At 34.2% G+C, this 22920-nt stretch overlaps 1 protein-coding gene across 1 annotated transcript in view; it reads right to left on the reverse strand.

Moving 5' to 3' along the window:
* LOC138934153 (uncharacterized) overlaps positions 1–22920 on the reverse strand; it is a 63208-nt gene that overhangs the window by 16761 nt on the left and 23527 nt on the right. Inside the window, exon 2 of the mRNA XM_070297598.1 lies at positions 5215–5344. Coding sequence (XP_070153699.1) covers positions 5215–5344 — 130 coding nt within the window. The remainder of the gene's footprint in view (positions 1–5214; positions 5345–22920) is intronic.

Genomic DNA, 22920 nt, shown 5'->3' on the forward strand with positions numbered 1-22920 from the left:
ATACATGCATAGACACACACACAAACGCGCGCGCGCGCACACGCACACGCACATATAAATTGAATAGTATATTGAACACAATATACATTAATATATATTTATATACTTTTGTACTATTTATATATATTATATATATTTACACAGATACGCATGCATACACACGCACAGACATGAACATAAATGTACATATATTTAAATAGTATAAAAGCTATGTAAAGCTGTGAACATTTATTAATAATAAACGCTATTTACAGTAAATCAATTAAAGAAACTGACAAGACAAATAGTGGCTATAAAATATGATATGAGAGATGTACAATTGCTATTGGATAAGTTGGTGGACAAAAGTAATAAAAGCACAAAATGCAATAATACAAAATATTTTAATAAACGCGCTGAAAGGCGATTTCTTTTGGAAATTAGAGCTCAATTAGTGGAAATTGAGGAAATTTTAAAAACTAATTCCCAACTAATTCCATAAATGTATAACCAGTTTTTTACAATAAAGCCTCGAATTTCGGAAAAAAAACGGCGGAAGCAAAGTTGTACACCTAATAAATTTTATTTTCAAAATTTTAATATAACTTACGATCAGAAAAGTAATTCTTCAAAGATAATACATGCACTATATTAATTTTAATAATTAATCGAAAAAGAAGTTACAATAATAAAACTTTTTCAGGATCATACTTCACAATATCTCAAATTCTGATCAAAGAAAAATACACCGAAGGATAATGTGGTTTAGGCATTTCAAGGCAAGATATGAAAACGAGAAGAAACAGACTCTTAGATGCGAAAGTAATGATTCAAGGATGGACAATTAATTATCTGTAAAAGATGAGAACGGTGAAAAAGTATTTTTAAAGGTATTCCTTATCGAAAGGTAAAAAATATTAATTATATTAACTATTATGTACTTTGGTAAGATATTTTTAGTATGTTGTAACGTTATTGTAGAATTATTTGTGTATGATTAATCGATCGTTATTTTTGTTTGTGCACAATAATACATCAGTTTATTTTCAGATTACTTTTTAGAAATTAATGATGAAATGCAACATATGGTACAAGTTTCCAATAACATATATGCCAATCTGAGACTTCTTAAAAAAGTAAATAAATAACAATTTAACTTGTATAGTATCGATGCAATGCTAGAAATTGTGTTGTGCAATGGTCTACAGGCTCTGAAGCCATTATACGTACATGAACAAAATTTTAGCATATAAAGAAAAATATAAACACAATAAGACTTAGACAGTAAGCGAATTCATCAAAGATAGTATTTTTTAAATAGTTCTCGTCTCGTTGTAATTGATTAATTAGCGTTTACTGTCTAAGTCTTACCATAAACCTATTATTAATAAATTTTACATATGTTTCAGATGGACAATTTATACATTACTTAATGATAAATAACATATAATTTGTCACAGTCAATTTTTTCAGTTTCGTACACTTTATATATATTTGCACACTGCACACAGTCAAACGCTTTGTAGTAGTCGAGAAAGCAGATATAGACTTTAGCGTTGTATTCCCTGCACTTTTCTATAATCTGGTGCATATTCAGTATATGCTCTCTTGTGCCTCTCTGTGGCATAAAGCCTGCTTGTTCTTCTGGTATTTATGGTAGTAAACACGGCTTTAATCGTTCTAGAATTATTTGTAACATTACTTTGCTAGCGTGTGAAATAAGTGAAATGATTCTATAATTTTCGCAGCGATCCTTAGCCCCCTTTTTATGAAAAGGTACATAAATTGAGCTTGTCCAATCTGATGGCCATTTGCAGGATCTTCATATTTGTTTGCAGAGTGTAAACATCATTCTGGTTCCTGTTTCGCCGAGGGATGTAATCATTTCGATCACGACGCTGTCCTCTCCAACCGCCTTGTTTGGTTTTATTTTTCCTAGGGCGGCTTGCACCTCTTGTATGGTGATATCAGGTTCTGGATCAAAAACTGGAGCTTCCACCTTGCTAGAGTTTTTCGGCGTTTCGTCCTTGAACAATTTTTCACAGTAGGATTTCCAACGTTCTTTTATGTTGCCCTGGTCTGTTAGAAGCCTTCCATCGTCGTCCTTGACTGTTGTGTGATGAGATGTGAACTTCCTTGTTATTTGCTTCAGCTTTAGGAACATATCTTTGGTTTCGTTTCTGTCGCTATGCATTTCCAATTCCGCACAGATGTTGTTTAGATATTGGTTCTTGTCATTCCGGCATTTTCGTCTTATTTCCCTGCTGACCTCGCCGTACATTTGCCTTGTTTCTGGCTGTTGCAGCCCCGTCTTTTTTATGCTTCTCCGTAGCTGTATCGTATTCTACGTATCATCGCTTATCTACGGTTTTCTTCCATTGTTGATTCCATTGGGTGTTGCGTTAGCTCTAGCAGCTGCCCTCTCCATTGCGTTTTTCGACCTAAACCAAATAGTTTCTGCATTTTCAGTGGGCCTGATTGTTTAGGACCTTTTTCACTTCTCTTTCCGCCTCACTCTTATACGTCATGTCTGCCTTCAGACTCTATTTGTTCCGGGCGCTTTTTTTGGTGCAAGCTTCTTCAACTTAAGTCTCAGTTCGGCTGCGAGGAACTGATGATCGCTACCACAATCTTTCCCCGGATAGGTCTCAGAGTTCTTGATCGATGTTCTCCATCTTGAGTTGATCATGATGTAGTCTATCTGGTTCTGATAGACACCTTCAGGAGAGCGCCATGTATATCGTCTTCTAGATGATATCGTGATACTGAAATCCCGAGTTGCAGATGAAAAGGCTGTTATCAGTGCAAAAATGAACTAGGGGCTCGCCCCTCTTATTCCTAGAGCCCAGTCCAAACCGTCCCACGGCTCCGCGTAGCTCTTCATCGGCGCCAGACTCCCCTATTTTTGCATTGAAATCACCCATTAATATGGTGATTTCTCGAGTTGATATCTTTCCAAGCGTCCCTTCTAACTTTGCGTAAAACGCCTCTATATCTTCGTCGTCGGAGGCGCTGGTGGGGGCATATGCTCGTATTATGTTTAACCCAGCAGGCCGAGCATTAAGCCTAAGAACCATGATTCGATCATTAACTGCCTCATATTCGATGACTGCGCTGTTTATACTTTTGTTCACTATGATAGCTACTCCATTCCTTGATGCGTTTTCAGTGCCGGAGAAGTATATCATGTTTCCATTTCCACTCCTAAAGTATCCTTGGCCCTTCCAATGGGTCTCCGCAATCCCTGTTATTGCTGTATACGATGTCTCCACGATTGCCAGTTTGCTGGGATCGAGTAGACCGCGCACATTCCACGTGCCGAATTTGATGGTATTCTGTAACTTTTTAGTTATTCCAGTCGCCGAGTTTCCATGTGATGCCTGGTTTCCTACATCTCCATGGCCGGTAGCCCATTTCACACTCTCAGACCCGGACTCCGAGGAGCGGCAATTGCTAGTTGGATCGCCCAGCAGAATATAGTCTATTTCTATCATGATCCATAAGTGTTCTTGGGGTAACATAAATGCAGTGGGACCCCGCTTCCTTCTGCATTGGTATAGGATTGGAATAGGTAAAAGGATTAGATGGGACTTGGGTTAGGACGTGCTTTCTCCAGGTGTTACGATGTGGAGAAAAGCACGAGCTTGCGTGGGAAGGGTCGCTAGGTCCTGAAGCAGGTCTGCCCCTCACCGGGATCGTGAAGGGGTACCTACTCGCTACCAATATTATATATTTAATGTTTAATATTCCATTTTACAATTATATAATTATGACGTCAGAAAAATTCGTTATTTTACCTAATTTTATTAGTATTTTTGGAAAATCCACCTATATGAAATAATGGGTAAGAATACCCAATTCTTATGTATTTTTGCCTCCTGAACACGAATATGAAACTTAAAAATGGCAGTCGGACTCGCAAATCGAAGAGAAACGCAAAAATCCCACCAAACGCGAAAATTCAACCCATGTCCGAGGGATGCATTTTTATTAGTAATAATTCATTCCTGGGATATAGGTTTGGGTTAGGTTATATCTTCCGGAAGTGGAGCCTCCATGTAGGAGGGGGGGGGGGGAGGCGGAACCCACTGTGTCCACTCATACACTTTCTCATCCACACAATAATTGTGGGATGGACTTCGCTTTGCGTCGTAAAGTATATGCGTGGACACAGTGGGTTCCGCCCTCCCTACGGGGGGACTCCACTTCCGGAAGATATAATCTAACCCAAACCTATATCCCAGGAGTGAATTATTACTAATAAAAATGCATCTCTCGGACATGAATTGAATTTTCGCGTTTGGTTGGATTTTTGCGTTTCTCTTTGATTTGCGAGTCCGACCGCCATTTTTAACTTTCATATTCGTGTTCAGGAGGCAAAAATACATAAGAATTGGGTATTCTTACCCATTATTTCATATAGGTGGGTTTTTCGAAGGTTTACCGTATTTTTTATTAATTTATAGATTTAAAAATTATTTGCATAGAAAATTTGAATTGTAAATAAATTAATAATAGAATATATTTATTATGATTTTATGTATACTTTTAAACATTTAAGAATTGTAAATAATTATTATTATTTAAATAAAAATTAAATATTATGTTAGAAAATATAAATATCTGTATATCACACAATGTAGATGTCCATTAGACATCTATGATGGATTTACAGACGACATTTTTTATGGAAACTATATGAAGTTCTATTAAAAATCCATCCGACATCCATCGTGGAGATAGATGTCGAATGGAGTTATGGAAGTTATATGGAAGTCCATTAGATGTCATGTTTCGTGTGGGAAAATATTTAAAATTTTTTAACTTTTTAATAGAGAAAATGTTTATTAACATTTTAACTGGGTACGCTATAAGTATCCATCATAGTTTAATGTTACTACAATGGATGTAACAAACTTATACATCATGTAATGTTTGTTTGAAAAAAAGAAATTATTTTGAAAAAGGTATTTCTGGGGCATGTTAGATTAGTAAAAAATAAATACTCAGTTAAGGAATTAAATAGTACTACATTATTCTTATTGGATTTTAACATTAAAGAAAAATATTGTATTTACAATAAAGAATCTTGAAAAATATTGTTAAAAAATATTTAAATACGAAAAATATCTCTAATATGACAATTAATATTATTAAAATCGTTAGAAAAATCATACGTTATATTAATGTACATGTTTTATATTGTGTAAATACTATGTTTAAATTGTTACATACCTGAATACTTGGACCTGGAATCATACGATTGATAGAAAATATTGTTTTTTCAAATCCATCACCTATAACGCATTCACATGACGAAGTAATTCCCGAATTATTCACTGGTTGCTCACAATAGTCACACGCACTGAAACAAATAAATTTAAAAAAGTTATCAAGAGCCATGGTAGTGTCTCGTGCCGAGTTCACATACAGAAACAGCGAGGCACTCTCTGCATCTATACGCGTGAGTTACCTAATTGAAAGTGTCTTATAGTATCGAACCTCAATAATGGCTAAACCGATCGAATTCTTAATAAGCTTAAACGATAACTTGGGTGAATTATATGAGGAAAGCGTATTTATTTTTTTTCTATATGTATCGTGAACGGAAGTAACATATAAATGTCACCACACCATTGTCGTCGTCGCATTAAATGCATTATATACATATATACAGACATACACAACACATGCAATTGAAATGTGATGGATACGTTGACATTCACGCTTCATATAGGGGAAAGTAGGGTAAAACCGGGTAAGCGGGTTAACCGGGTACCTCTGTTTTTTCGTGATAGGTGCTACTATCTTTGGCTAACTCGTTTTAGTTGTAGATTGATATCAACATTATTTTGAAATAAACCGTGTCCACATGCACACAATATTTCTTTTTTAAGAAAAGTTCAAAATTTTTGGGCCAACAAAAATCGATATTGAAACAACAATTGAGTCATTATGGAATTTTTCTACATAGAACATCTGCTTCAGTAAATGCAACATTGCATTTGGTACATATTAGAGATTATATCTACACTAGTTTTGATCGTCACTTTGTACGTCGGAATATAACCGCCGTGTTTGTTCCTTGGGGCAAAACCAATTAAAACATAATCCGTTTTAATCGATTTTAATCGGTTCTAATCAGTTCAATCCGCGCCTGGATTAAAAAGTAATCGATTTTAATTCCGAACGAATTATAATCGGTTTTAATATCATTTTAGCGGATTATTTCCAACCCGAAATCATTACATTCTAATCCATATTGTTGTCAATCCAAATAAACACGAATAATCGAATGGATATTGTGATTGCCATAAATTATCACATTAAGCACGATCCGCGATACAGCAGCGCGACCCGCAACATAATGGCCCACGCGCTCGCCCGTCCGCGCGTAGTTCCGGGTGGCGCCGCTAGGCGACGACAGTCGAGCGAACCAACCTGGAGGTAGAAAGCGGTCAAACGGGGATAAAAGCCGGACCCCCTACGAACAAATCGTATATTTGTTTTTAACAGCTGAGTCCGTTTCAATTGTAGAAACACCTATTCAATAATTGATTGTGATCATGATAACAGCAAATCCGACTCACACTACATAAAATCTATTTACTTTTCATCTGCGAAATGATGGAATTTTTTATTAAAAAGAATTATTTTTGCCTATGGCTCGGACTATGGTAAATTCCAATTCAATTGTATTAAAACAGGTTTAATTATAACTTACGAAATTGTATAATTTCAGATTGAGGTGGATGTGTATCATCCAACATTAACCTGCCTGAAGCGTACTAAATTCGATTTGATTATTTTTAATCGGTTTTAATACCGTATTTTCGGTACAAAAATCCCGATCGATTCGGATTACTTTTTTTTAAATCCGTTTTAATCATTTTCGGCAGGGATTACCTTACTTTCTTTATATACAGGGTGTAACAAAGCGCTCGTATCAGCAGTTTTTTTAGAAAACAACGCATTTTCGTGAAAAATGTTTCGTGCAATAGTTGTAGAGCTCTAAGTGGCGCATTATATAATAATAATAGTATGACATTGAATAGCACCGTCAAGATCATATAAAAAATAACTTTGAATTTTTTTAATGGAACCCCTTATTTTTCATTACATATTCTTGTATCTTACCTCGAGAGCTTTCCAAAACACTATAATAAAGTATTTTTTCATTAAGTACTTTTTGAATTATTTTATATTTTAATCTGATATATTTTGACATAAAAAATTAAATATCTCGTAAAATATTTAGTTTTCGATAATCTTACCGTAATACTTTTATGTACAGAACAATGAGACAAATCAGTCAGTATAAAAAAAATAATTGTTTTTAAGAAAATTATTTACAATGTATTTTTTTAAACAATTATTTGTTTTTTTCGCATTAATTGATTTGTCTTATTATTCTGTACATGAAAGAATTACAGTAAGATTATCGAAAAGTGAATATTTTACGAAATATTTTATTTTTTATATCAAAATGTCAGATTAAAATATAAAATAACTCAAAAAATACTTAATGAAAAAATATTTTATTATAGTGTTTTGGAGAGCTCTCGAAGTAAGCTACAAGAATACTAAATAAAAAATGGGGGTTTCTATTTAAGATTTTAAAGTTGACCTTCACATGACCTTCAAATAATTTTCCAAAGTCAAATCATTGTCACCATCTTATGGCCACCATAAAGCCACACAACTTTTGTTTGAAACTTTTTTATGTCAGATTATTGTAAGTGCCTTAAAAATCGTGGCGACCGTTACGAGGACCACCCTGTATAAGAAACTATAAAAAAGAAGGAACGCGAGATAGTCGTGCGCGACGCGGATCCGATGTCAAAACAAAACGTGCCTTTATCTACTTTCAGACGATACAAAACGCTGCCGAACATTTCGGCACGATGACATGAAAAGGCTTCTCTTTTCAAGAAACATATATACTACATATTGGCGTAAGACACTACTATGTCTTTTTATATATATACATATATGCAAAACTGTTTGAAATTAGCAAAAATGAAATTTCGAGATATAGAACGATAAAAGATAATCATATATATCCTGTAAAGAGCAACAAATTCAGACTTTTATATATCTCGATAATATATTGTCCACAGATTATTTTAATACCAAAAACATACGAGCAACAAATTTTTTTAGTTAATTTATATAATATAAGAGCGCGTCATATAGGGTTCGCGGCGACAAAGTATCGATTTTTAATACTTTAAGACGAGCAACAAATTCAGTTTCTTATATATTTCGATAGTATATTGTCCACAGATTATTTTAGTACCAAAAACATGCGAGCAACAAATTCTTTTAGTTAATTTATATAATATAAGAGCGCGTCATATAAGGTCCGCGACGATAAAGTATCGATTTTTAATACTTTAAGACGAGCAACAAATTCAGTTTCTTATATATTTCGATAGTATATTGTCCACAGATTATTTTAATACCAAAAACATGCGAGCAACAAATTCTTTTAGTTAATTTATATAATATAAGAGCGCGTCATATAGGGTCCGCGGCGACAAAGTATCAATTTTTAATACTTTAAGACGAGCAACAAATTGAGTTTCTTATATATTTCGATAGTATATTGTCCACAGATTATTTTAATACCAAAAACATGCGAGCAACAAATTCTTTTAGTTAATTTATATAATATAAGAGCGCGTCATATAGGGTCCGCGGCGACAAAGTATCAATTTTTAATACTTTAAGACGAGCAACAAATTCAGTTTCTTATATATTTCAATAGTACATCGTCCACAGATTATTTTAGTACCAAAAACATGCGAGCAACAAATTGTTTTAGTTAATTTATATAATATAAGAGCGCGTCATATAAGGTCCGCGGCGACAAAGTATCGATTTTTAATACTTTAAGACGAGCAACAAATTCAGTTTCTTATATATTTCGATAGTATATTGTCCACAGATTATTTTAGTACCAAAAACATGCGAGCAACACATTTTTTTAGTTACTTTTACTTCGCGCAAGCGAATGGCGCGGCGCGGCGAGACTGAGTATATAGTGGTATTAATTAAATAATATACTTTTTTGAAATATTTTTGTGTTATTTTAGAGCAACAAAATAGCAACAAATTCTAGTGTATTTGATTTTTTTATTCGAGCATTCTATATATTTTTTTCACTATGGGGGGGCTGGCTTAATGTCAAGCTAGCACCCCCCACTTTGAATGTAAATTCCTGCTAAATGGTTTGAGCAACAAAATTCAGACTACGGCAACTAATTAGCACATAATTAGCACTAAATTATTTGATATATTTGACTTAATTTGGCGTTGGTGGGGGGGGGTTAACTTAATATGGGTGAATCTTTGTCATTTTTGGCACCTTCTAACCTTTTCAACAAAAGGAACCAGGTGGAGTCTTTTCCCCATGTATATTATTCCCCGAAGGAGGTACAGTAGTCGTTCTGAAACGAATTATGTAAGAATCAGAATCTATATATTTAGTAGTATAAGTGTTATCTTTGTTTTGACTACGGAAGGGTTTCTTCATTCTAGAGGCATCGAAGGGTGGTTGCTATAAAATATTCCAATCAGGAGGAGGACGGATATTCCTGATTAACTCATCCGGAGAATCGTCGTCATCGACTCCCCGAATAATAAACTGCTTAATGACTTTATGGTTAGGTACGTATGCTATTCATTTTTCTCTAGGAAAAATATTATTACTTTTTTCGTTAAAGACATCACAGAATTTATTAGCAGAGTTGCCATCGATAAAAGTAACAGAGAACTTATTTTTCCCTATCGTTTTCAGGTCAAAAGCAGATAAGAAATTGTCAATATATTTGGTTATACGTTCACCAAACCCAATGATACCGTAAGAGCCGGGGTTCGATCTTCGGTCAAAATTAGATGAGACAAGGGCAAGGTCATCGATGTCTGTGTTTACGTTATTTTCATTGGCCTCAGAATCCTGTACCTGAGTGGAAGAGGAAAAAGGAGGTTTATTTATGGTTTTTTCTATGTGAACAATAAATGGAGAATTAATGTTTAAGCCATATTTGTTTAATAGCCGAGGATCTTCCTTTCCGTGTATATCCAATACTGATCTTTTAGGAGGAAGTGGGCTTCTCAATAAAGAAAACTAGCTTCTTTTACGATTTCGATAAATGATATCTCGAACCCTATCAGCAACGTCATCATTGCTAGATTCCTCTTTAGGTGGGGACAGGTCCCGGGTAGCCTTTTCTAATGCGTCGTCGATGGTAAAATCCATAGTTAGATCCATAGTTGGAGATGAATAAATTGCACGTGTTGTGTTAAATGCGTGTATGGGTCTTGTACGCAGTAAATGTCCTGGAAGAATAGTATGGCCGACACCACACTTACGTGGCGGCAAAAAGTTGGAGCAAGCCAGAGCAAACCGGAGCAAGGCCGGCAACTCCGCACTCAGTGTCACTTTCAGACTGCAGCTTGTAACAATGTACACAGAACGAATGATGTACAGAGTCAGACAGATAACTCGCAAAAATATTCTTTGATGCTAACACCAAAAACTCAGAGTTCAGAAACGATGTTCACTCAGAACCCGAGAGAACAAGCGGAAGTCTGTTAAAAAACAAACACAAACGTAAGAAATAAATATATACAAATAGCAAAAAGAAAAAAATACTAGGATTGCACTGGAACAAACTGTTGCCAGTCTACGGCAACAAATCGAAAAATTGGAAGTCAAGTTTTTTACCAAAGAAAGCGTAAACAATAATTCCACGCTCTCAGAGGAACAAAACAAAAATAAGTACTACATAGATGAGAAAGAACTTGCAAGAGAAACAGATTGGATCCTTAAAAAAAAACAAAGCAACAAAAAGAGAAAAGCAGAGGGCAGTCCCGAAACTATTATATTTCGCCAGCCAAAAACCTACAACATAATATTACACCAGCTATAACTCAAAGCAACAAAAAACCTACTGCACCATCACCTATAAATATGATGAATGTTAAAGATTATCAGAAATTACATGAAATTATAGCTGAAATAACCACCGAGTTCAAGGCAACAGCCCTAAAGAATGATGTCTTTAAAGTTAATCTGAGTAATACTGAAGATTATAGAAAACTAACAAAAAAGCTAAAAGATGACAATATGGAATGGTATATCTACGAAAGCAAGCGACTAAGACTTATTAAGGTAATGGTAAAAGGACTGCATCCTACCTGCCAGTCACAGTCGATAATCGAAGATTTAAAAAATAAAAACCTACTAATTGAACAAGTAACCAATATTATGAAAAAAAGAAGACCAGGAGGCAGCGCCGCTGCAATCAAAAAGCCGGTACCATTAGTTATGTTAGTTTTCCAGAATGAAAAAGACATAAACAAAATATTTTCTATAAAAGAAATATTAAAACACAAGATGAAAATTGAACCGTTAAAAGAAGGAACAAAAGTAATTCCCCAATGCAAAAGATACCAGGGGTTTGAACATACATACAAGGTCCTACTGTGGAAGAGAACCCAGATGTGTAAAATGTACTGGAAAACACCTGACTGAAGAGTGCAGAAAATCAAAACATGAAGAGCCAATATGTGTAAACTGCAAAGGTAACCATCCGGCAAATTACAGAGGATGTGAAATAGCCAAGGAATTACAAAAACAAAGAAACAAAATAGAAAAACAAAACAGTAAGAGACGTCCCATCATTAGAGCTGCAGTCTCCCAAACTGAACTCGAGACTGCACCTAAGGCGGAATTAAATCTACTCACACTAGGCAAATTGACATAGCAAACAAAACATATGCACAGGCTGTTAAAAATATAAATGCAGATGCAAACAAGAAAGACATGTAGCAGGTACAATCTTTATACCAAATGCTGTAAATAATACTTGCTAACTTGAGCAACAAGAGAACTCTAATACAACCATTCAAATAGGCTTGCTAACCTTGAAGCCAGTAATAGGATGACTACAAGAAAATAAAACTTAACAATGACTACCACATTAAGAATTGCAACCTGGAATGCCAATGGCCTACTTCAACACAGCCAAGAAGTAGAAATATTCCTTGGGGAAGACAAAGTGGACATCTGTTTAATTGAAACCCACTTTACAGAAAGCTCCTACATTAAAATAAGAAGATATACCTGTTATCATACCAATCCAATGAATAAAGCTAGGGGAGAATCGGCAATACTAATAAAGAACAACATATTTCACTTGGAGGAGCCCAAGATGAGCAATCCAATGATGCAAGTAATTACCACTTGTATTCGTGTTAAAAACAAAGACCTTAAAATCTCAGCGATTTACTGCCCACCAAGACACACCCCAAGGAAAAACGATTATATAGAACTGTTTAGAACTTTGGGAAATAACTTTATCTTGGGAAGAGACTTCAACGCTAAACATACTTTAATCACCAATAAAGACAGAGAACTATATTAAGCAGGGAAAGTATATATGTAAGTGTAACTTTGTTTCCTCCGGAATGCCAACATACTGTCCAACAGACCCAATCAAATTATCAGACTTAATCGAGTTTTTCATAGTCAACGGTATATCTAATAATTATATCCACGTAGAAGGAAACCTTTCATCTGATCATTCACCAGTCATACTCACGATGAGTGAAACAATAATACTAAAAGAAAACCCCCCCGAAATTAGCTAGTAAAAAAACCGACTGGAAAATGTTCAAAGAAAAACTTGGAACATTCTCACAGATGCAAACATCTCTGGAAACGAAAAAACAAATTGAACAAGAAGTGCAGCAGCTGATTACTAACATCCAACAAACGATACAGGAAAGCACGCCCTCCATTCAAAAGAAAAATCCTAGCAATGTCACAATTTATCCCATTGAAGTTAAAAAATTAGTCCTCACTAAAAGAAGAGCTTGTAAAAAATGACAACAAACTAGATATCTTAGAAGATAAAACTATAGTCAACAGATAAAGTAATGAGCTTAAGAAATTGATTCGCGAAATGAAGAACAAGTCGAATTTCTTAAACAAATTTCTCAGTGAACTAACTGCAGACAAAGATACGGACTACTCGCTATGGAAGACTACCAGAAACCTCAAAAGACCAAAAATTCAAATTGCAACTTTGAAGCAACCTGACGGGCAATGGGCGCGTAGTTCAAGCCAGAAAGCCATCCTCTTCGCCAATCAGCTAGAAAATGTCTTTAAGCCTTTTCCACGACAAACGGCCGATGAAAATGTAACCATAGCATCAAAAATAGACGAGACGGTTGTACCAATGATCACTCTCATGGAATTAATAAACATAATTAAATGTAACCTAAGCATAAAAAAGCCCCAGGCCGTATCACTGGGCAAATACTGAAAGAACTACTAAAAGAAAGAATACTGAAATAGCTTTCCTCAAATTACAATACATCATAAACGCATGTCTCAAGCTGACAAAGAGATGGCAAGAACTGCGAAATACAAAATTGAATGAGCCATAGTTCATTCAAAAGGGGTGGTCAAATGTAGAAAAAGTGTAAATGGGTTTGAGTACATGGACTTTAGTTTTCGAGAAATTTGCATGTAAATTTGGGCACTCGACCAGTTGTACAGTAAGTACTATGGATAGCTTCGATGAAGTGTGAAGCGCGGTGGCTGTGTAGCCTAAGGCGCGCACGTATTATTTTTTCATCTGTGGCGGAGAGTTCGAGATCTCGCAGTGCCAACTTTTTTTTTAGTAACGACTATATCATTTTTAATTAATTTTGTTATTCTTTGTAGCAAAATACTAATAATATGCAATATTCGTTACATGTAATAAGAAATGAATGTAATAAGAATTTTTGTACATTTATTTATGCTTATTTATTTATTTTTATTTATTATAAAATTCGGACATTGCTGTAATGTTGTGGGTGAAAATTAATGTAAAAACATAGGGAATGACTAGTGAAAATTATAATAAAATGTTAAAAGTATTTGTATATATACATTGTCTCGAATATCGAAGCATGAGACCCAAATTAAACGAATCTTTTGTATCTTTGTAAGAATAGATTCTGGAACAGATATCTGTTGGGTCTAGCATATGAGCACAAGCTCACGACTTCAAAAAAACGTTAGGGCTACATAGGGTTCTCTTGGTTAGTATTCTCACGAGTATCGATCAGTAAGAAAGTTTATTTTCCGTTTATTTTCTTTGTTATAAACTAATTTTATATATTGTGAAAATGGAAGAAACAAATATGGATCAATTTTTGAAAGAACAGATATTGGTACAGACAAGTAAAAATTATCATTAAGCGAATTCAAAACTGTCCAGATATTCTTGTTGGCGGAGAAAAGACAGAAATAAATTCGCGATATGATGCAATAAGAATTCAATCAGTAACTCATTATTTATTATGTGTTCTCCGAAATTAAAATATGATTCAATTTGTTTGGTACGCCAAAGTTGGCAAATGAACGCGATATTTTTTACTTTAATGTTAATCAATTATGTTTTCTTGCAAATATTCATAATATAAAATCTTTGTGTAAAACGAATTATAGTTTTATAAAATGTTTGTGGTGTACAAACTATCTGTGTTTCCAATATTTTTATTCTTAATTTTCATCCACTACATTGTACAGCAATGTCCGAATTTTATAATAAATAAAAATAATAAATAAACATAAATAAATGTACAAAAATTCTTATTATTTTTATTATGTAACAAATATTGCATATTATTACTATTTTGCTACAAAGAATAACAAAAATTAATTAAAAATGATAAATATAGTCGTTACAAAAAAAAATATTGGCACTGCGAGATCTCGAACTCTCCGCCACAGATGAAAAAATAATACGTGCGCGTCTTAGGCTACACAACCACCGCACTTCACACTTCATCGAAACTATCTATAGTATTGACCGTACAGCTGGCCGAATGCCCAACTTTACATGCAAATTTCTCGGAAACTAAGGCTCATGCACTCAAACCCATTTATATTTTTTATATCCTTGACCACCCCTTTTGAATGAATTATGGCTCATTCAATTTTGTATTTCGCAGTTCTTGCTATCTCCTTGTGAGATTTGTACGCCAGCAGTGGAAGATCGCAGAAGTAATAATCATACCCAAACCAGGAAAACCGCCAACGGAGGTGACATCATATCGATCAATCTCTCTATTGCCCATTATGTCTAAGGTATTTAAAAAATTATTATTAAAAAGAATCATGCCGATCATTTAAGAGAGGAAATTAATACCATTGCACCAATTTGGTTTTCGCACTAAACACTCGATCATTGACCAGGTTCGAATTACCAATGTAATTGAAAAAACCCTTGAAGAAAAGAAAATCTGTGCAACAATATTTTTAAATATTGCTTAAGCATTCGATAAGGTATGCCACAAAGGATTAGAATACAAGTTGCATCGGGATCTACCGCGGCAGTATTACGAAATACTTAAATCATATATAACCAATAGGAATTTTAGAGTTCGATGTGCTAATAAATACTCTGATTTAAAAATGATATCAGCTGGTGTACCATAGGGAAGTGTCATTGGCTCTATTCTCTACCTACTGTATACATCTGATATTCCGCAAGGCACAAATGTAATGACGGCAACATTTGCAGATGATACAGCCATCCTCGCGGTAGGCGAAAATATTAACGCTGCAACTAGAAAACTGCAAATATCGCTTGACAAAGTCAATAACTGGACGAAACAATAGCGTATCAAACTTAATGAGGCTAAATCCACGCATATTAACTTTACTAAAGAAAGTACTAAGAAAGTAGTCCCCTTGTCAATAACAATCAATTTTCTATCAATACCGTACAAAAAAACGGCGAAATATCTAGGTATGACCTTGGATGTAAAATTAAAATGGAAAGAGCATATTAAAATAAAGAAAGCGAAACTCAATCACAAATACAGACAAATATATTAGGACGAAACTCTGAGTTGTCTACATATAATAAATTAATGATATATAAACAAATCTTAAAACCTGTTTGGATGTACGGCATCCAACTCTGGGGCTATACAAAGAAATCTAATATTAACATTATTCAATCATACCAGAACAAAGTACTTCGTGGGATAGTCAATGCTCCGTGGTACATTCGAAATAATGACCTACACAGGGATCTTCGCATTAGTTCAATGAGAGAGGAAGCAAGAAGACCTGCCGTAAAGCATAATCAACGACTTCAAGAACATGAAAATCTGGAGATGAAGATTGTCAATGATGCACATCGTGATATGCGTAGACTTAAGCGGACAAAACCATATGATCTGTTACAACAAATGGAAACAAGTCAACACTATAGACTATAACTAAATCTTCAAAATGATTAAAAACAAGGAAGCCATTGCTTAATGGTTATCCTACACATGCGACATTACATATTAAAAAAAGTCTTTTGTCAATCCATAACCGGATTAGTCCAGACACTCTTCAAATTCAAGAAAAAAAAAATATCGCACTATAATATAGTGAATATGAATACAAAGGAGTGTTTACAAATAAGACAACATGACTTTCAAAGTTTTGGTAACTTATCGATCACATCCGTATAATATATGGTGAACATTCCATGTCTGTCTGTAAATTAAAGCTATTTTCTTGCCTTTTAATATATATCATTTCAGAAATTAAGCGCTTTTTAAATAAAGGTTCACTATTCAGAATTTCGATTCCATCCCAATCAAAATCGTGATTAAATTCTAATCTATCGGTTAAAACGGATCGGTTAAAACGTAATGACTCAGTTTTGACAGTTTTGAAATAATATATTTCGTATACTTTGTAATTGCGCTGAGGATAGAGAAAAAAGAGACCGAAACGTACGCTTTTTATGATTTTATCTCTCACGTAATCAAAATATCAATGCAATTTGATTGTAATAAAACATATGCGCACAAATTACCGCGCTATTTCCTCCATATGATATATTCATAAGAGCATTTATTAATTAATTTCCAAAATTGCTTGTGCAATATCATTAGACTAGATGTACAGGCTCTCAAGATTAATGCTAATAAATAAACATACAAATAGCAATTTAAAGCTAGCGTCGGTTTCGAGGCGCATACTTTATTTTAAATTATAACTTAGACATTTGTCATACTCGAATCTAAATTGAAGCGACGTTTTGGTCTTTCTTTTGGATCTTCTTCAGCGTAATATAAATATATTAAAGTAATTATAATATCGCAAAAGTGTCAACTATACATAAACTATAAAAGAAAACCGTCGTAAGAACCGAATACATTGTCGATAATAATGTCGTTTAAAATTACATTGGAGACAAAAATTAAAAATTAAAAACGGATAAAGAATACTTAAAATACAAGGTTGACAACGTGGACACACAAACCTGTCCTTCACGCACTATCCAGAATTGCAAGGAAACCATTCCGCTTCTGCATCAACGATCCGCACTCCTCCTTTGAGTGACAAACCAGAAAATATTTGCAGATAGCGTAAATAGATAAAATGTTCATTTCTAAATCTCTTGGAATTAAAATTGGAGTGAGAGCCAACCACAGAAACAAAACACAATGCGAAAAATTAATTTAGGTACTTATAGAATAGATATTAAAGATGTAATTTGAGTCGTGTGTTTTTTTTTTAACTTTGATCTGTCTAAAGTGCTCTCCCAAAGGGGACATTATCCGACAAGGACACGAGAACGACTGCGCGCATTCATTGAGCGAGATTCCAACATCGCTCTGGAATAAATTGTGTTAAAGTAGCATAAGATGTGGAGTCTGAATAGCGCAGTGGTAGCTCTTACCACTAGCAACTGCTCTAGTTGCTAGAAAAGCAAAAGACTCGGGTTCGATTTTCAATTTAGCCACTCGTATCTCACATATTTTTTCAAATCCGCAAGTATTGTTTTTCAATAATTTATTTGTTGGGCTGAAAGAATATATAAATGTCCTATACATAGATGCGACAGTGCCGCTGTCATAGAAGGGTGGTTGCTTGGTACGTGCCTCCTATCGCCTCAAATCTCCCCCCCCCCCCCTCACTTCAATCGAAAATCAATAGATACTGATTTTTCACTATTCTCATCATTGATATCCTTATTGTTGGATGAGGTAATCTCAATTTGAATTAAAGCGCGAAAATATAAGCAGTATTATCTCATCCACAATAGAGGACACAAATCAAAATATATATGTATAGGTCATAATTGTGCGAAATAGAACAGACGTGTGTGCGCAGTCAGTTTTATAGTATCAGAGTGATCTGTTTAATTTTTGTCACGAGACTAACTCTGTTAATATTTCTTTACGAAGATTATACTTAAACATTCTGTGTTAAAATATAGTAAACGTATATTGCACTAAAACTATAATTGTGTACTCTTCGCTGCTAGTAAAATCTCAACACTTATTAAAAATTGTAAGTTTATTAAATATTTTGTCTAGTCTGTCTCGTTCTTGGTGAACCTGCATAAAAGGGGACCCGCCACGTATGATCTTGACTTTGACATATGTTATCAAGGTCAAGGTGACCCTGAACAACATACAAAAAGTTTTAGCCGTCGGTCATTATTAATTAAAAAGTTATTAACAAAAAGGTATGAAAAATATAGCAATTATTTTAAGTATTAAAAGGCATAAACAATTAACATGTATGTGGAAATAGTATATGTATGAACGAAGAAAAATCATTAGCAGTGAATCGCTGATATACTGAACAGTTTTTTTATTAAAGCAGAAAATAATTGATTAATTTAATAGTAAAACTAAAAATTAAGGGCGACTTCACCGATTTCAATGATCTTGGTATATGTTGTCAAGGACATAATTCTGAATAACTTTTTCTTTTAATTTAATCGTTGCTCTTTGTTTACTACAAAGTTTTGAACAATTAAAGATAGTGACTGACTGATGCTTGGGACATAAAACTGCTTTTTGCATGACGCGCGCACATACACACACACACGGGCGGGGGAATGCAAGAGGGGGTCTTTGGCCCCCCTCCCGCACCTACTCCGTCGGTAGGCAGAGTGGACCTCGCTTTACAATTTACAAAGTATATGCTACATCGTAAAGTAAGGTCCATCCTGCCTACCGGCGAGAGGGGAGCCGAAGGCCTCCCTTGCACTCCCGTGTGTGTGTGTGTGTGTGTGTGTGTGTGTGTGTGTGTGTGTGTGTGTGTGTGCGCGCGGTACTATTATGGCTGTTCATATATACTTGCGATTCTATCTATACGGTGTCAAAAATGTAAATTATATCTATAATACTTATTTTGTTAATAACTTTTTAACGGATCGTAACCGCAACTTCTCCTCGACAACATATGTCAAAGTCAAGGTCATACGAGGGGGGTCCCCTTTTATGCAGGTTTACCTCATTCTTTAACAAAATTATTGTATTTTACTTTACCATATATTCCATCTGTATCTAAAAAATTTATTAACATCACCAAAAACTCAATATTAAATTGGCTTACTGCAATCTTAATAAATTACGTAAACATATTATGCTCATAAAAACACTATACTAAATCCCAATTAATATATAATAATGTAATATATAAAATTAATTCTAATAATTGTAACGTATTATATGTAGGGCAGATTCATAGACGTATGTGTATAAGGATGGAAATATCGGAATCATATTAAAAGGAACACATCAAACCAATCGGTTATAACTAATCACAGATTAAATTTTGACCACGAATTTAAGTAGGACAAGATTGAAATTCTTGATAGAAAGCCTTTTCTCCAAAACCGATTAATATCTGAGATGATGTACATCAAAAGACAAAAAATAAATCTTAACTTGCAAACAGACACAAATGCCTCCCTGACATTTATACCACCGTTATCGAAAAATTACCAAAACTTTGAGAGTCGATCCTATTAAAAATATAAACACGTTGTTTATTTGTAATATCAATTAAGTTGTTTCGCGCTGTCCTTCTCGTCGGATAATGTTTCCCCTTAGGGGAGCACTCCGGACAGATTAAAGTTTAAAAAAAAACATACGACTCAAGTTATATCTTTAATATCTATTCTTTAGATATCTGAATTAATTTTTCGTATTGTGTTTTGTTTCTGTGATTGGCTCTCACTTCAACCTCAATTCCAAGAGATTTAGAAATGAATTTTATCTATTGTATACACTATCTGCAAATATTTCCTGATTTGTCACCTAAAGGAAGAGTGCGGATCGTTGATTCAGGAAATGGAATGGTTTTCTTGCGATTTTGGATAGTGCGTAAAAGATAGATTTGTGTGTCCCCGTTGTCAACTTTGTCTTTTACATATTTTTTATCCACTTTTTATTTTTTATTTTTGACTCCAACGTAATTTTAAGCGATATTATTATCGCTTAAAATTATTATTAATGTATTTGGTTTATATGACGGTTTTCTTTTATAATTTATATATAGTTGACACTTTTGCGATATTATAATTATGGCGGCAGGAGGCACGAACAAAGCATCTATCTCTTCCGTGGCAGTGACACTATCGTATCTGTGTAGGACATTTACACACTCTTTCAGCTCGACATTATTAGTTGTTAGACATTAATTGTTAGAAAACAATATTTGCGGATCTGAAAAAAAACATGCGAGATACGAGTGGCTGAATCGGGAATTGAACCTGCCCTTCGCTTTCCAGGCAACTGCTCTTACCACTGAGCTATTCAGACCTCACACTTTACGCCACTTTTAACACAGTTTTATACGATCTAGAGCGATGCTGAAATCTCGATCAATGGATGCAATGCCGACCGTCAAGAAGGGACGATATGCCCAGCACGTCTCTAGAGCGAAAGTCATATGGTCCCGCTGCCAGAACTGGTTGATTGCTTACGATGGAAATGCGAAGTCTCTAATGTGTATGTGTGTGGATGATCCTGCTATACTCTAATATATTTATATTATGCTGAAGAAAATCCAGAAGAAGGATCGAAACGTCACTCAGATTTAGATTCGCGTATGACAAATGTTTAATTATAAGTTATAATTTAAAATAAAGTATGCATCTCAAAACTGACGCTAGATCTAAATTGTTATTTGTATGTTGATTTATCAATATCATTAGGTTTACGTTTTCCTGAAAATAAATAAATTTTTAAAACTCTGTCTTATTCATGATTACATTTAGCAGACTACTGCGGTAACCGATTGATGCATTTTAAAGTATTCATTAATCAGATCTAAATGTTTATTAAAGTATTTAGATTTAACAAATAATGTACGACCAGTGCAATTTGTATATACAATATATAAATGCTATCTGTTATCGACAGTGTTCACGGAGTTCACACAACGCTAACGTGACCAACGCAATATCTCGGAAAAAGCGCGGTTATGACGTAGCATACCACTATTAGTGATGTCATGATTTGTTAGCATCATCGACATAAAATAGACTGCTGATGGCAGTGGAAGGGGAGCCGCACAAGTAGAGTGAGAGGCAAATAATATGAGGCCATTTCCGTCTTTTCTAATAAAGCCTGGATTGGATCAGCGGTACTGCTGGTTTTTTGCCAACCAATTAGGCTTTATTAGAAAGAGACTTCATATTATCTGCCTCTTACTCTATCCGGGTTACCCCTTCCACTGCCATCAGCAGTCCATTCTATATGTCGATGGTTAGTACTACCACCTAACTTCACGAGCAGTCTTCAGCGTTAAATAGCGCTAATAGCATCTCCCCGAACACACCTTCGTGCTTATATCAGACTATACATTGAAGATTGAGTGTAAAGTTTCAAGATTGAAATTTGACCAATCAGGACAAAAAAAATTTTAGTTCTTTTTATTCTGATTAGTCAAATTCCAATTTTTAATTTTCGATCTTCAATTTTCATACTTCAATAGTCTGATACAGACTTCAATCATCTTGTACAATTGATACTCTCGGCAGAAGATTGCGCTAGCGGCTCTGAGATTTGACAAAATTTGATAGCTCTTCAATAGTCTGATACAGGTTTCAATCATCTTGTACAATTGATACTCTCGGCAGAAGATTGCACTAGCGGCTCTGAGATTTGACAAAATTTGATAGTTTTTCTAAGTTTTGGTAAATAAATTAAAATTAAAATTTGGAATTGTGAAAGAGTATCATCCAAATGTTTTACTGATATAAGTAAATTTCTAAGTGTCACAACAAAAATTCATCGCTACTTTTTATATCTGCTAGATTATTATTTGTAATATTGTAAAATATATAGCAAAAAATTTGAATAATTCCTTCTGGCAAATTTAGGTTCCATTGCCAAATATTAATCACTGCATTGGATAAATATGAGTTTCCATATTACAGTTAGAACAGTCTTTGCGAGAAATGATTTTTCTGTATACCATAGTCAAACTTTATAACGGGTTAAATTAGGTTATATCTTCCAGAAATGGAGGCCCCCATAAGGGATCTACTATATCCACGCATATACTTTATAACGCAAAGCGAGGTTCACCCCACAATTGTTGTATGTATGCGTAAGTGTATGCGTGAACGCAATGAGTTCCGCCTCTTCTACGGGAAGGTTCCACTTCCGAAAGATATAACCTAACCCGATTGTTGACAATTTAGAAGGTAATAAACAGTTTTTTTCAATGAAAAAATAATAAGTTATACAGTATATACATATTTTAATATCACAATTCAATTTGTGATATCTTTTAAACTAATACCGTTCCCTACAAATTTCTTATAGAAAATTATTCAGAAGAATCTCCCCTACAATATATTTAAGTAACTATAAAATCGGAGGTGTATTACCTTTTATGCAGTTTTACCAAAGTAAAAAGTTCATCATTCAATAAGTAATAAATATTTTTAAATTAAAATTAAATTAGATTATAAATAAAAAAAAACAAAATTTTATTTACAAGAAAATAATAAAACATATTTTACTATTTCAAAAATAGTTTACTGTTAAATATTTTCTTGTTGGTAATTGAAATGATTATGCCCAGTGAACCTTATTATATAGATATATATT

Source organism: Polyergus mexicanus, unplaced genomic scaffold (genome assembly GCF_030449975.1).
Source record: "Polyergus mexicanus isolate NDT 795.1 unplaced genomic scaffold, iyPolMexi1.0 SCAF_6, whole genome shotgun sequence".
NCBI classification, from domain to species: domain Eukaryota; kingdom Metazoa; phylum Arthropoda; class Insecta; order Hymenoptera; family Formicidae; genus Polyergus; species Polyergus mexicanus.